The sequence below is a fragment of the Rhinichthys klamathensis genome, unplaced genomic scaffold (genome assembly GCF_029890125.1).
Source record: "Rhinichthys klamathensis goyatoka isolate OS25496 unplaced genomic scaffold, OSU_Roscu_1.1 h1tg000088l_1, whole genome shotgun sequence".
Taxonomy (NCBI): Eukaryota; Metazoa; Chordata; class Actinopteri; order Cypriniformes; family Leuciscidae; genus Rhinichthys; species Rhinichthys klamathensis.
The window spans coordinates 401,792-416,831 of NW_026606628.1; the positions used below are offsets into that span (position 1 = coordinate 401,792).

The 15,040-nt window shown below is 38.8% G+C and overlaps 1 protein-coding gene across 3 annotated transcripts in view; it reads left to right on the forward strand.

Annotated features, from left to right (window-relative positions):
- The window catches only part of raph1a (Ras association (RalGDS/AF-6) and pleckstrin homology domains 1a), a 75,120-nt gene extending 62,847 nt beyond the window's left edge, over positions 1-12,273 (forward strand). For all 3 annotated transcript variants that reach the window (XM_056251685.1, XM_056251683.1, XM_056251684.1), the window contains 8 exons: positions 1,528-1,649; positions 2,806-2,871; positions 2,994-3,137; positions 5,623-5,733; positions 6,992-7,090; positions 7,189-7,309; positions 7,460-7,599; positions 9,484-12,273. In XM_056251685.1, coding sequence (XP_056107660.1) covers positions 1,528-1,649; positions 2,806-2,871; positions 2,994-3,137; positions 5,623-5,733; positions 6,992-7,090; positions 7,189-7,309; positions 7,460-7,599; positions 9,484-11,598 — 2,918 coding nt within the window. In that variant the 3' untranslated portion in view covers positions 11,599-12,273. The remainder of the gene's footprint in view (positions 1-1,527; positions 1,650-2,805; positions 2,872-2,993; positions 3,138-5,622; positions 5,734-6,991; positions 7,091-7,188; positions 7,310-7,459; positions 7,600-9,483) is intronic.
- Positions 12,274-15,040: the final 2,767 nt, after the last annotated feature.

The following is a 15,040-nucleotide window of genomic DNA, read 5'->3' on the forward strand; positions in this document are numbered from 1 at the left end:
TCAATGTTGAAAACAGCTGTGCTGCTTAATATTTTTGTGGAAACTGTGATACTTTTGTTCACAATTTGTGAAACAAATAGAAAGTTCAAAAGAACATCATTTATTTGAAATATAAATCTTTTATAACATTATAAATATCCTTACAGTCACTTTTGATCAAGTTAATTAATGAATCCTTGCTGAATATTAGTATAGAGTATTTTTGTGAGTATTTTTAATTATTTTAAAAATAAATCTTACTGACCCTAAACTTTTAAATGGCAATGTTACTTTGCAATTTAACACAGGTAATGTTTGAGTCTTGAGATTATACTTTCAAACCATGCATATTTTTATGTTCTTTCACACTGGTGCAATGCACTGCCCCATACACTTCCAATGTAAAGGCATTACTGTAAACAAATTGTATTTTTATTTTTTTGTTGCTTTTTTCTGAGTGACGAATCAAATTTATTTCCTGTGGTATGTTGTTGATAGAGTTGTCTTGAACCCAGAACATGTGTGTGTGAGTCACAGGCCTCTTGTGCTGGGCTTCTCTCTATGTAGGTCCAGAGCGATCATGCGTGTGGCCGTAGCCTACATCTCCAGGGCTTCTGTTTTTCCACTCTCTGCTCTTTCAGTGGAAGGAGAAAAGGCAGAGAGGGGAAGGCAAGGATATACAGTGGTCGTGTGTAGAATATCCACCAGATGGTCAATGCTAAAATCCCTTTAATAGAAAGAGCAGCGGAGGTCTTTTCTAGAGGTATTTTGTGAGTGAGTGCATGTGCGCACTCATATATATTCATGAGGAAATAGATAAATAAATGTATTTTCATACATTAAACATGCATTTAATTTTGATATTGTTCTTGAATCTGTCAGATTAGCGATTTCACTCTTTTCATTTTTTATCATCTTTATTTGTTAATCTTTTGTTAAGGGTTTGCCTTTTATATACTGGCAGAGGTTTCTAAACTTCAGAATCTCATGTCTGACAGGATACTTTTCAATGTACAAGGCAAACTTAGGCTCAGCATAACAGCCTATATATAAAACATTATCATATATTATGAAGTTGTGTTTAAATAATACGTTTGATTTCATGGAACTTGCAGTACCCATGTAGAAATTGTTGTTAATGAATGGATTTGATTTACCTCAGTGGGTTTTTTAATTTTTGACCTATTTCAAATTTGTCAAGTGCGTGCAATTTGCTACATACTTCTTGTCCTATGCTACATACTTTATTTCTATATAGAGAGCAAAGAGAGCAGGACAGTGCCAGCAAGGCTTATAATAATTTAGATGTGTCACCTTTCTTTACTGACCTCTCTTGTAGGCCTGTTTACTGCATGATTTAGACTATCTTTGGTTTACAATCACTTTTTTCCACATCAGGATCATTTTTCAAGGAGAAGTGAAAGTACTTTCTGCTGTAATAACTGGTCAAAGAATCTGAAGTTGATCTCGTTGATTTATGAACAGCAAGTCACATTTTTTTTCAGACAGTCTCTTCATCTTTATAATGTTCACACTTTGTTTTTCCAGAGAGAATCTTCGAGGATCATGAGAACCTGGTGGAGAACTTGCTAAACTGGACCAGGGACAGCACCAACAGACTGATGTTCATCGAACGCATTGAGAAATACGCGCTTTTCAAGAACCCTCAGGTAATACTCCGCCTGTCAATAGTAACCATATCTGTTTAGCTCCAAAAAGCAGCAAACAATGAGTCCTTGTGCAGTACATTTTAAGTCTTGCAAAGCATACAGTATTATACACTACTGTTCAAAAGTTTGCTGCCTTTAAGATTGTTTTTTAAGTTTTTGAAAATAGTCTCTTATGCTCACCAAGGCTGCATTTATTTGATCAAAAATACAGTATAAACTGTGAAATGGTGAAATAATATTATGATTTAGAATAAATTAAATATATATTTTAAAATGTATTTTATTCCTGTGATGGTAAAGCTGAATCTTCAGCATCATTACTCCAGTCTTCAGTGTCACATGATCCTTCAGAAATCATTCTAATGTGCTGATTTTGTGCGTTTCCCATGATTATCAATGTTCAAAACATTGCTGCTTAATATATTTTTTGTGGAAAACAATTATGCATTTTTTGATTAATAGAAAGTTCAAAGAACATCATTTATTAGAAGTCTTTTGTAACATTATAAATGTCTTTACTGTCACTTTTGATAAATTTAATGCATCCTTGCTGAAAAAATCTTCCTAACCTCAAACCTTTAAATTATAGTGTAAGTTAGTTATTCACTGGTGTTGTGTGGCTAATGATGCGTGAAGGCCTCAGTGAAAGTCAACATTTTCAAAAAGAATGCCTTAATTTTCAGAATTACAGCATTTTCATTTTTGAGTGAATTGTCCCTTAAAGCCATGCAATGAAGTAGTGTGATGATTAAATGATTCTTGAAATTGATTTGTGCAGTTCTGTCACCAAAGAGTGTATTAATAATATAGAGGTTAGTTCATCAGTGCTCTATGGATCAGTTGTTTTATCGGCATATGTGGCTGATGTAGGTCAATGTCATGTAAATGCTGAACTGTAATGAATAATTGATCTCAGCAGAGGCTGGTTAAAGTGTGTTCACTGCCCAGTCTCTGGCTGCGACCCTGAATACAAGATGTCAATCCATGTATTTAACCGCTTTGTTTACTTAGGTTGCACTTTGTTGAATGCCCTTTAAAATAACACATTCAAATATCTAAAGATTTGTTTTGGCTAATGCTCTAGTATGCAATACCTGTAAATCAGTGATAGACTGATCATTTTCTTAGCCACTTTAACAATCATCTGTTTCCTCAGAACTATTTGCTGGGGCGTAAGGAGACGTGTGAAATGGCAGACAGAAATAAAGAGGCTCTGTTGGAGGTGAGGCAGACTGTGAACCTACTTATACACATTCTCTCTTGTGCTTTAAACAGCATGACTTATTTAGGTCATGTCAGACATGTTTTACTCGCTGATAAAGGTGTGTGTGTGTTTTTGAGCAGGAGTGTTTTTGTGGAAGCTCCATCAGTGTTCCTGAGATGGAAGGGGTGCTCTGGCTCAAAGATGACGGCAAGAAATCCTGGAAGAAGCGGTACTTCCTGTTACGAGCCTCTGGGTTATATTACGTGCCAAAGGGTAAAGCCAAGGTCAGAGTCTGTCTCTCTTTTTCTGCTCTGAAATTCATTATCTTTTCACTTTCACACACTTGATAACTGATAAACCCTCACAAACTTGCTGACTGACACACAAGCACTCTTATGCTATGACCCTACTTCCACCTGGTATTAAAGGGGTCATGAATTGAGAAAATGCATTTTCCTGAATTTTTTTTTTGTGTGGACATTTAAGAGGTCATTGTACTATTAAAGCATCCTGTAAGTTTCTGAACTCAAAACTTCCTCGCCAAAACTCCTGTTGTAATCAATGACGCTGTCTACACTGCACAATGGATCTCTCATTTACATCATGTTAGCTCTGTTAGTTATGATGAAAGCATTTGTGAGATTGCAGAAATTGAGTCGCAATGACGAGATCACTGCATTCATGCCAGACGTCTGTCACCGGCTACAAAGCTCATCTCTGCAACCTTTCATGTGGTGGGAGTAGATCTTAATATAATGCTAGAATCAACACTTGTAATAGTAACACAGCTGTAATAGTAAAAACTTAGTAAAAGTTTTCGAGGGAGTTCCACACGTAATACTTAGCTATTTCATATGCAAAGATGTTAGCCAATCACAGCAGTGGGCATTTACACTGAAGTCTCACAGCAGACACGCCCCTTCAAACAGAGCGCTCAAATCAGGGTAGGAAAAATGCCTTTTATTTATTTATTATGACCATTTTTGATGTACAAATGATACTAATATACCTCAGGAAACATTATAAAATAAAAAAATGCAGTTCATGAATAAATGCAGTTCATGACCCCTTTAAAATGCATATTTTGGTGATCCTATCAGAAATTATCAGTGCAAAAAAGCATCTGCACATTTGGGATCTGCCAAAATAAGAGGGGATATCATACTTTTTTGTACTTTTTTGCTGTTTGGAATAAAACCTCATGTAATAAAGAGCCCCTGAAAGAACCTTTGCAAAAATAAACAATATACAGACTTTCACATGCGCACACGAAACTTTTTGTGTGCTCACGAGAAACTATACTACTGACTAGTATACAGTCAATTGGGCAGCACTAATCAGTTGTCTGAGGATGTGCTTGATTTTAGTTTAACATTGAGAATTCTCTCCCAGAGCGAAGTGCTCATCTGCTCCATAATCCCAGAATATCTCTTTATGTTGTTAGATCTCCTAGTAGGCGAATGGAATTAAGATTATGTACACATATGACAGAGATGTAGGATTATGTGCACATATGTTGGCTTTATGCTTGCACTGTGTGTGTGTGTGTATGTGTCACATGTATGTGTAGATACACTCAGACTATAAAGCCTGTACGCAATGGTAATACACAATCGCTACTAAAATCAAAAGGTCGGTACTAAAATTACAAAAAATAAAATTGAAATAAAAATGAATGAAAGCAATATAGAAATACAAAAAAAAAATGACACAAGCATTTAACAAAATTATTAAAGCAAACTCAAATTAAAATAAAAAAATCTGAAAATATACAAATAAAATGAAAATATTAATGAATAGTATAATAGTATATACATGATACTAAAATAGTATAATTTTGTGCTGCTGTGAAAGTACATATTCACATTAAGGGAATCGTGATTAGGTACCAGACATCACTGATGTCAAACCTGACACAAGCACATCTTGATGGACCGTTTATGATATGAATATACACATGCGTGAATGAGATTGTAGTGCTAAAGCATGAACACACTTGCTGTCAGTCACATTTCATAATTCCTTTGCTTTTCAGGAGATAAAGGACTGTCTCTTCCAGGTTTAGAGATCAGCTAATGAGGTCAAGTTCAGAGTAGACATAGGCCAGTGACTGCTCATTATCCACAAACCACAGGGAGGAAGAGGGTGATCGAGAGAGAGATAAAAGAGCAGCTGCTGTACATCCTCAGGTCATCACTCTGGGTTTGACAGCTGCTGCCCATCTGCATCACTAACATATGCATTCTGTTTCATACTTAACTCTGATGCTTAACACATGACTGTCTGTCTCTTCAAAAGACTAAGTACAGAATCTCAGTGCTTCAAAAAAACATAACATTCAGGACTGCATGTTTCATGCAATTCAACCTGTTTTTCCTGTTTCTATGCACTAATTCAATGTAACTTTCTGCAAATGTAGTGCTCCCCCTAGTGGATTAAACAGTGAAGGTCAATTTAGGTCTATTGGTCCTAAAAGGTCTTTTTCTATTTTAAAAGCAAATTTCCATTGGCACAATATAAATAAAGGAATGAATTAGACAGCAGGTCAACTGTGAGGCATGTTTTAAAAATAATAATAAAATAAATAATAAATCATTCTTATATTTTAGAGAATAATATTCAAGCATTTAAATGAAGACAATACATAGATTGTAGTAGGGCTATTACCTACATTCCCTACTACATGTTCATTTACCCCAAAAATCCTTTGTTCTAACATGCAATTTTATTTGTATTTTTTTTTTGCCTGTTTTCCGATGTCACCTGTAGGCCTCAAGAGACCTGGTTTGCTTCCTGCAGCTGGATCATGTTAATATTTACTTGGGTCAGGACTACCGCAGCAAGTATAAAGCCCCAACTGACTACTGCATGGTCCTGAAGGTGAGTTACAGCAATCATCCTTGTACATTGCCAAAAAGCATTATAGTTTTCATTCCTCATAGACCATGTGGGAGTGGACGTTACAGTTACGTCACTGCAGTTGCGCATGCATTGTGTTGGCAGAAAAACAGTGGTAACAATTGTAGGAAAGTGGGCAAAATCCACAGAATAAGAGAAAAAAGTGTCTTTTCCCTTTGGATGTCAGAATCCAAGAATCAAAAACTCTCTTTGAAACTAAACGAAGAAGTTTATGGTTGCTAGCTGCCGACTGGACTGATGAAACCTGCGATGAAACCAGTCTACTATTAAAGTATGAATTAGATTTTAACAATAGGTCTACATAATATTCACATATGCTGTTCTTTGGGGACCTAATGTATTAGCCCTAGAGTTACAGCATAAAATAATATTTAAATCTATAACATTTTACATGGATAACATATTATATCTCACAATTCAGATATTGTTTCTCGCAAATTGCAAGTTTATATCACAATTCTGAGGGACAAAAAAGAGTTTATATTTTGCCATTCTGATTTTTATTCTCAGAATTGTGAGATATAAACTCGGAATTGCGGCTGAAAAATAAAAGTCAGAATTGTGAGATTACCTTTTTTATTCTTTTATTCCATTGCTTCTATAGATTGCTACTGCAGAACTATCATTTTCTGTCACCAGGTAGGCTTCGCCAAAAGCAAATCATCATCGCTGTAAAGACCCTAATGGTCTATTACCAGATGTTGTTTTGTTCTTGGAAAGGAAGAGGATCTTTTAAAGCCGTGTGTTATTAAAAATGCATTTACTTAAATGACTAAGAGTCATTTACAAGTAGTGAAAGTGGTAAAAAAATAAATAAACCTTTTGCCCTTGCATATCTTTAGACTTTTCATACGCTACTTTCCAGATTCCCATAACTTGTCTGACCTTAGTCTCATGTTGCCAGATTTTTGAGTACAGCATAAAGGTAGCATTGCATTTTATTCTTGTGAAGACCTGCCTATTTAGACAAGAAGAGTTTGTCTGACAAATGACCATATACAATTTTTGTTGTTTTTACTTATATTTAGAGATAGGTTTATCCAAAATGGTTGATACCACAATAATATACCAGCATGTAAAATCGCATTCAAAATATGCCACAGCATCAGTCAGCCACTAACAGTATAGAAAATGATGTGTATATAACTGATATGACAATATGAACTATGCTATATGCTTTCCACAAATACAATACAATGTCTCTGATTTCCTCACACAGCACCCTCAGATTCAGAAGAAATCACAGTACATCAAGTATCTGTGCTGTGACGATGTCAGAACACTGCATCAGTGGGTCAACGGAATACGCATTGCCAAGGTAATATCTTGTTATAATGACATTACCCTGCTTGGTGTATAATGTAATATGTGTTTAATGCTAGTTTTGTGGCTGAATCTATGTGATTTCTAACGCAGTATGGGAAGCAGCTTTATGTGAACTATCAGGAAGCTATGAGACGCACAGAGGCTGCTCATGATTGGTCCTCCCTGTCCAGCTCCAGTATCAAGTCTGGTTCCAGCTCCTCCAGTCTACCAGGTGAGTTCAGCAGAAATACAGGTAACCTGAGATATGAGGCAGTACTTCATATTTAACAGGCTTGTGTTATGTCTATTAGGCAGATTATCAAGTTTCTATGTTCACCTCTTTTACTCAACTTTTGATTCATTTATTCTTTCATGCCTACAGAATCTCAGTCCAACCACTCTAGCCAATCAGACAGTGGCGTGTCGGAGACTACATCCTCTGGTCATGTGCGCTCTCAGAGTGTGGTCAGCTCCATCTTCTCTGAGGCCTGGAAGAGAGGCAATCAGGCAGATGAACCCAAGGTGACCATTGAAGAACTTTATTTTAAATCTTTACTTGCTCTGCTTCGTTCCACTTCTGTTTCTTCATCATGGTGTCATTGTTATATTCTAATCCATTTGAAAAAATCTTTGCAATATTATACATCATGTAAGCTATAAGGTACAAGAGGCCATTGTGCATCACTGCATTGTGAATTCAGTCATGGCTGAATGGCATTGTTAGGAACGATGCAAAGTATGTTCTTTATATATATAGGAACAATAAAAACCTGAAAGAACAAACGCATACACCAAACAAAAAGAAAACAAGGAGGTTTGATGGTGTCAGTGTTTTAATTAGAGTTCCAATTTACTCAGATTTAATTATAGAAAAAATAGAAAAGAACCACCGCTCATCCGTCAAAAAAAGTCTTGTAGAGAGGTGCTGCTACATTAAATCATAGTGGAAAATATTGTAAAAATACAGCAGCCGCACACTCAAAACACTGTGCAAGATCAATTTATTGCAAGCTTTCGGTCTTGCGACCTTCTTCAGGCATACAAACAGAGTGAATGTGGCCATACAAAAAAGCCCTTGTCAATCACCTCTCCTGATTGCATAATGCCAGACACCTGTGTTAACATGGCTAAGGCTACAGGGATAGGGAACATGGGAAATGTAGTTCTACATTTATAGCCATATATTATATATTCTATCAAATATAGCCTTAGGCACAGGGTCTACTGAAAACAAAACACATGAATTACATCAAGATTTAAAAAAAATATCCCAAAAAAATGTTCTTCATACACTACATCAATACCCTATTCCATGTAAATATCAGGCTATGGCCATCATAAAACATGGAATAGTCTATAGTAATGAGATTAATGAAACACACTCATATCAAAGTCCTCATTAAGGCCCAATAGTTGTAGAGCTTCTAACATATAGATCCAATATAGCTCTCTCTGACATAGTCGCCTGTCTACTCTCTGAGAGGTAACCTGTTCTACTCAGATTTAATTAAAATGATGTCAGTGGAATTTGTTAAATTTGGATATGACATCATATTGTCAGCTACTTTCAAGTGTCGAATTTAATTACTCAGAGGGCAAGGGCAATCTGAGTCACAATAAAGACCCTTTGCGTGATAGTGGGACATCGAACTCATGTCACACTGTCCCCCGTTATATTACTTAATTGGTCCCCTCTCTGTTTATCTACCCAGGATGAGAATGTCAAGCCTGGAAAGGATATACAGTGGTGGGGATTGAGGTTAGGAGTGTGGTAAAACCTCACACTCTAGCCCTTTATATTTTATATAATTCTCACTTGTGACCCTCTAAAGCGACTAACCACTGATATGATGTGTGTGGCGGGTGGTTCATCTTAGTTGTTTTTGTGAATGTTGGGTAATTGGGGACTGGTGTGAGACACCTGTTTTAATAGTTTGTGTTAACTCTTAACAGACAATGCACTGGTGTTGTATTTTGAATAACCTGTTACTTAATGGTTGGAGTGTTTTGGTTTGATGCGTGTTATCAATGGGAGATATTCTCAGAGAAGGTAAGCACAACATGAAACAGGATGAACTCCTGTTTTGTGATGCACACACTGAATTGCTGTTGTCATAGTTGGGGGTTTTTAGATTAAGCTCTACATCTCAATGAACCGATTTTGTAAGGACAAAAGAGTCTGAGTTTGGAAGAGCAGATCTCAATACTAACAGTTGTTGGTTCCTCCCATAAGACTTTATAACATTTCCTGTAACATTTCATGTCATTTCACTCTTTTAATTGCACTGTCTGCTGAATATCTTCTTGCACACTACTAATACCTACGTATCATTCAAAATTTTTAAATCAATGTCAAAAAAACTCATTCATACTGTTCTAATTGAATGGTTTTTGTCATATCCACAGATGAGAATGGACGGCCCACCAACACACCCTGCTAGAGCCTCTTACCCTCTACAACTTCCTCAACTACACCAGTCTATCCAGTCTCGTAGCAGCTACAGCGGTGTGTCCCCAGTGTCTCCTTCCTCACCCCTATCTCCACCACCGCCGCCTCCACCACCTCCCCCGCTCCCCAACCCCACGCACCACTCCACCCCGATTAAGTTCACTAAATACAGCACCCTTGCTAGGCTGCAAAACATCTCCCAGGCTCAAAATAATTACAAACAGACCCCCTTATTAGTAGTACAGCAGCAACCTATTCCCCCTATGCCACCCCCACAGTGTCTCAAACCTGGTATGAATAATTTGGCAGAAACTGCCAGCAGTCCTCCTCCACCCCCACCACCACCACCACCTCCTCCAGAGATGCCAGTGCCAGGGTCAGCCATGGCAGTGTTGAAGCACGCCCCTCTCAGCCCCCACTACGTTCCCCCTCCACCTCCAGAGGAAGACCATCTGCCACCACCATCTCACTTACACAGTAATGGCTACTTGCCTCCACCACCACCCCCAGAACAGTTAAAATACCCACCTCCCCTCAGCACCAATGGGCTCCAGCAGTTCTTAGCTCAGAAGTTCCCTAATATGGCCTATGACTTCTCATCTGTCCAGCAAGATGAAGAGCCTCCACCACCTCCTCCAGTGTGTTTTTCTCCACCGCCTCAGCAGTCAGGTCCACTTGCCCCACCTAAAACCTTCACTGGTGTGTTTCCACCCCAAACGGCTCCAAAACCTGGCCATGGCATTTCCCCCGTTTCCCCTTTGCCACCTTCTCTGTCTCCAACTCCTCCGGCCACCATGAGGAAACAGCAGAGCTTGTCCAGTGGTCACAGTCCCAATCAACCTCCACCAACCCTTCCCAAGCAATATAGCCTTTCTTCCAAAGCTTCATCTGTATCTGCCCCCATCTCTCCCACCCAATCGCTTGTAAAGCAGATTGTAAACCAATTCCCTGACACTCTTGATGGATCCAAATGTCCCATATCTCCTCCCGTGGTAAAAACCAAACCAAAATGGCAGCCAGGAGGACAGGCTCAACCACAATCTCCTGAATTTCCTCCACCTCCACCAGAGAGTACCCTTGAATTCCCTCCACCTCCTGCTCCAAGCCCGCCTCCTGCCCCTCAGCCTTCTGGCAAGGTGGGATCACCAATCAAGAAGTCCCCATCAACATCATCAAATTCTTCTACTGGTTCAGGAGGGAAGAAGCCCCCTCCAACCCCACAGCGCAACTCCAGCGTGAAGGCCTCCTCTTCTGTTGAGTACCAGGAGTCCAAGAAAGTGGAGAATCTGGTCAGCATGTTTGCCCAAACTAGTCAAGCCCCACCCAGTTCCTTTTCAACTCCATCCTCTACGACAGGATCACCTTCCAAGGACTCTTCTGCAGTAGCTCGGGCACCACAAAAACCAGGCAAGATCAACTTGGCTAATCTGCCTCTGGCTCTCCAGGGGAAGCAAGGTCAATATCTCCAGTCCAGCTTAGACTTCCCCTCTCCTCCTCCGGAGTGTGAATTTCCCCCTCCGCCGCCAGACTCGGAACTCCTGCCTCCTCCACCTCTCCCGTCAGAACTGCACACTGGGGCTCCCAAAGTGGCCGTGGTGAACCCTCAACCCCAAAACTCCTCCACATCCTCATGGAAACAGAGCTCCTTGAAGAAAGCAACGCCTCTGACTATGCACCGCCGCAGCAGTGGCCCGCCCGAACCACTTCTCCTTTCTCCACCTCCTCAACAGATGACTCTGTCCTCTTTTAACTCTCAGATCCCACCAACTTCGCCCAAGGCCAATCTGTCCATCCAGCCCAACTTCCTGGAAGACCTCAACAGAACTCTCAAAAGAAAGTCCATGACTCGACATGGCTCCCTCACCTCCTCACGAATCTCAGCCAAGCTGGAGCCAGTAGCCACCATGGACGATATGGCCCTTCCGCCCCCTCCTCCAGAGCTGCTGCTGGGCCAGCAGAAAAAAGGCGGATACATGAGCGCCAACATCTCAGGCTATGCAACATTACGGCGGGGTCCTCCGCCGGCTCCACCCAAACGGGACCAAAACACTAAACTGACAAGCGATTGGTAGTTGGGACATATGCTGAGTACGGATATGCTACTCTCCTTTTCCACTCTGTTTATCTTCAACGGCTGAAACGTCTGCATTAAAATAATACTCATTTTAACCCCAGATTATAACCACAATATGAAAAAGCCAAACCATCTATAACATAAGCTTCTCTGCGTGTTTGTGTCGCTTTGCTATTAAGTGTAGCAGATATACAAAAATTCTGAGAAAAAGAGACTGACGTTATTATAGGTACTGCATGGACCCTGCGGTGTGGAAAGGGGATAATGTATATGTATGATAAAATATATATGTGGAACTCTGGGGTGGGAGGGAACTTGTACTTTTTTATATGAAATTATTTAATACCTGAAATATATTCTTATTTTAAAATTTAGTTTTGAAACCCTTGACTGTAAACGTTAAACGTGAATAGAAAATCAGGGTTGTTGAACCGATGCTTGTGTGTGTGCGTGCGCGCATTTTGTCTGAGTGATTTGGTTGATCCACTCTCAGAAAAATAGTGAGGGCCTGGTAATAATGCCACCCTTGCTTGTCATTAGATGTGCGAATCCCGATGTGGGAATTGCATTGGTGTAGCATACATTCTAAATGAAGTATTCTACCAAAATTTCCATGTTTAATTTAAATGGTTTTGAACCTTCCACTAAAATGTCAAAAGAAAGAAAAAAACAACTATCATTGTTATTGATAAATATGTTATGTTGTGTCGCTGTGGACCCTTACTTTTCATGAAGATGTCCAAATGTTAGACGAGGATGAAAATGAGCCTGTTACCACTTGAGTAACTGGTCTGTGTCTGGAATCGGATGTGCTGTCTGTTTATATTGGTTACATTGCTATCTATCTGTACATACAGCTGCAGTTCCTGACTTTATCAATGTGCGTTAGCTCTGCATGGGTGAAACACACAGTAGGAAGTGATGTCGTTCTCCTTATTTTGACCTCTGTCTACACACAGTGCTGTAATAATGTGTCACATATCTGAAACATCTTTCTCTCATGTCACGGCAATGTCAAAATGTACTGACATTAATCTAGCATGCATGCTTCCTTTGTATGGTTGCCTAAGATTGCACACTTTGTTGGGTTTTAGGATCATAGCCTACAGTAATGTTTATTTACAATAAAAGGTGTCATGTCAAGTTTGCTTGACTTTCAATGCAAAAAAAACAAACAAAAAAAATTCACTGTGTGCCTACTCTCATTCTCATCCATCTAGCAAACTTGAAAAATGTGTACCTGTTGGTTTTGCATCTCCAAAAAATCCTTTGGTTTTGAAAGTCTGAAGGAAGTAGGAACAGATCACTTTACAGGTATGAGTACAGAGCTAATGCTGTTTCTTAAAGTCAGGAACCTTTAGTAAAAAAAAATGGGGAAGTAAATGTCTGTTACATTTAAAATGAACAATATAAATGTGTAAATCACACAGAATGTTGTCCAAGTTCTTGTTATTTTGATGGTTCTTTATCATACAATTAAAAGCTTATTATGGTAAATCCTCTGATTTACAATGACTAACAATGATAGTCCTTTGTGGACAAACTTTTTATAATACATGCACACGGTTTTAAGATGTACAAATATACACTTAAGTGTTGCATAAGTTTTTGTGAGTTATTAAACTGTAAAGGAATGTTCCTGTTCCACAGCAATTAACTACTAAACATTTAATTTCACAACAGGCAGTCCATGTGAGTTTACCAGAGAAATGTGCAGAGAAATAAGGAGTTGATTTTTTGATTATATTATTTTTCTTGATTGAAAATGCATCTTTTTTTGAAGCATCAACTAGAGGTCAGTTGGTCCGTTTGGTTTAATCACATTTTATGAAATCAAAGCAGTAATCTGGAACAGTCTAACTCTCCTTGACATAGAATGATCCCAGGAGAGAAAGAGCCCAGTCCTGTGCCCCGGATAATGACCTCTTCACTGCTGGACTCTGAGCTGGACCCAAGTGAAGCTCAATCAGCAACACAACTGATGCCCAGAGGAGCTACAGACATTCTGCCAACACACACAAGACTCCAGCACGATTCCTTAGACTTGAGAAAGTGAAGAACAGGTGAGAAATATCTTAGCATTAGATGAAGGGTACGTCTGACCGGCAACAACCACAAGGAGACGGTAGACTTAAAGGGTGGTTCAGAATTTTGGACATCGGGCCTCATCCAGTTGCTTAGTTCGCCGGTGCTAGGCTAGCGCGAGTCTTTCCGCAAAACGTCCGCGTTTGAAAAGGCAACTATCCATGTATGTTCTCCTGGTGTGTTTCTGACAAACTGTCTCCTTTATTCCGAAATTAAGCAGGATATATTATTACGTAAAAGTGTGATCTTAGAGGACAAAGATCAAAAGAGTCAGTTTATTAATCAATTCATGTTTGATTACAGCTGTCAACACGTTCAATTAGCAAACATTGTAAGACTAATTTTGTTTTATTGATATGTTGGTTAAATACAAATATTCTCAAACGTTTTAAAATGTATTTTAGAATTATAGAAATTACTCGAAACTTCCTTCTCTGCAGTAGCTTTCAAATAAATTATGGTTAATTATTGATTTAGTCATTAGCTATAATACAATCCGCGCTTAGAATTTATGAATAAAATTCATGGCACGCAAAATAAAATAAAAATACAAAATTGTTTGTCAGAAATGACAAACTCAAACAGTGGGCTACATTTTTAACAAAGCTGAAAATGAATTGAGATAGGCCCCTATGCCTTGCCAGATATTCTTTGTGTAAAATAAATTAATAAATAATTAGCCTATTACAAATCGGTGCCAATGAACGTTGGAGCTTGATAGATGTCACTAGAGCTGTTGTTGAGTGTGCAAGGAAAAATGTGTGACGGCATTCTTCTTTATAATTATTTTGTATTCTCAATGCAGATATGGATTTGGAACCTCACAAGGGTGAGTAAATAATGACAGAATTATCGTTTTTGTGAATAAATCTTTTAGTGTGTGTTAAGGGTTAGTTCACATTGACTTCCATTGCATGGGCAACAAATACGATGGAATTCAATTATGATAAATAAATGAGAATCCAAACTATTTATTTAGTAACATTCTTCAAAATATATTTTATTTTCCACAGAAGGAAGAAAGTCATACAGGTTTGGAATGACGTGGGTGAATGACAGATTTTTCTGTGAACTACCGATTTTACGGGTTAGCACACTATGGCTTTGTTGACTAATTATATAACCACTAGAGGGCGGTAGGTTACTATGTGAAACTGCTTGACGACTACATCTGAGAGGATTCCTAAGGCTGCATTAGCCTTAGGGTTGCCACCTATGTCTGATAAAAAACCGGGACATATTACCCGCCCAACTGGGGGGGGGGGGGGGGGGGGGATGGGGGGGGGGGGGGGGGGGGGGGGGGGGTGTTTGAAGACCAAAAATGAACGGTTGAACACCAAAATTTAAATTTTAAC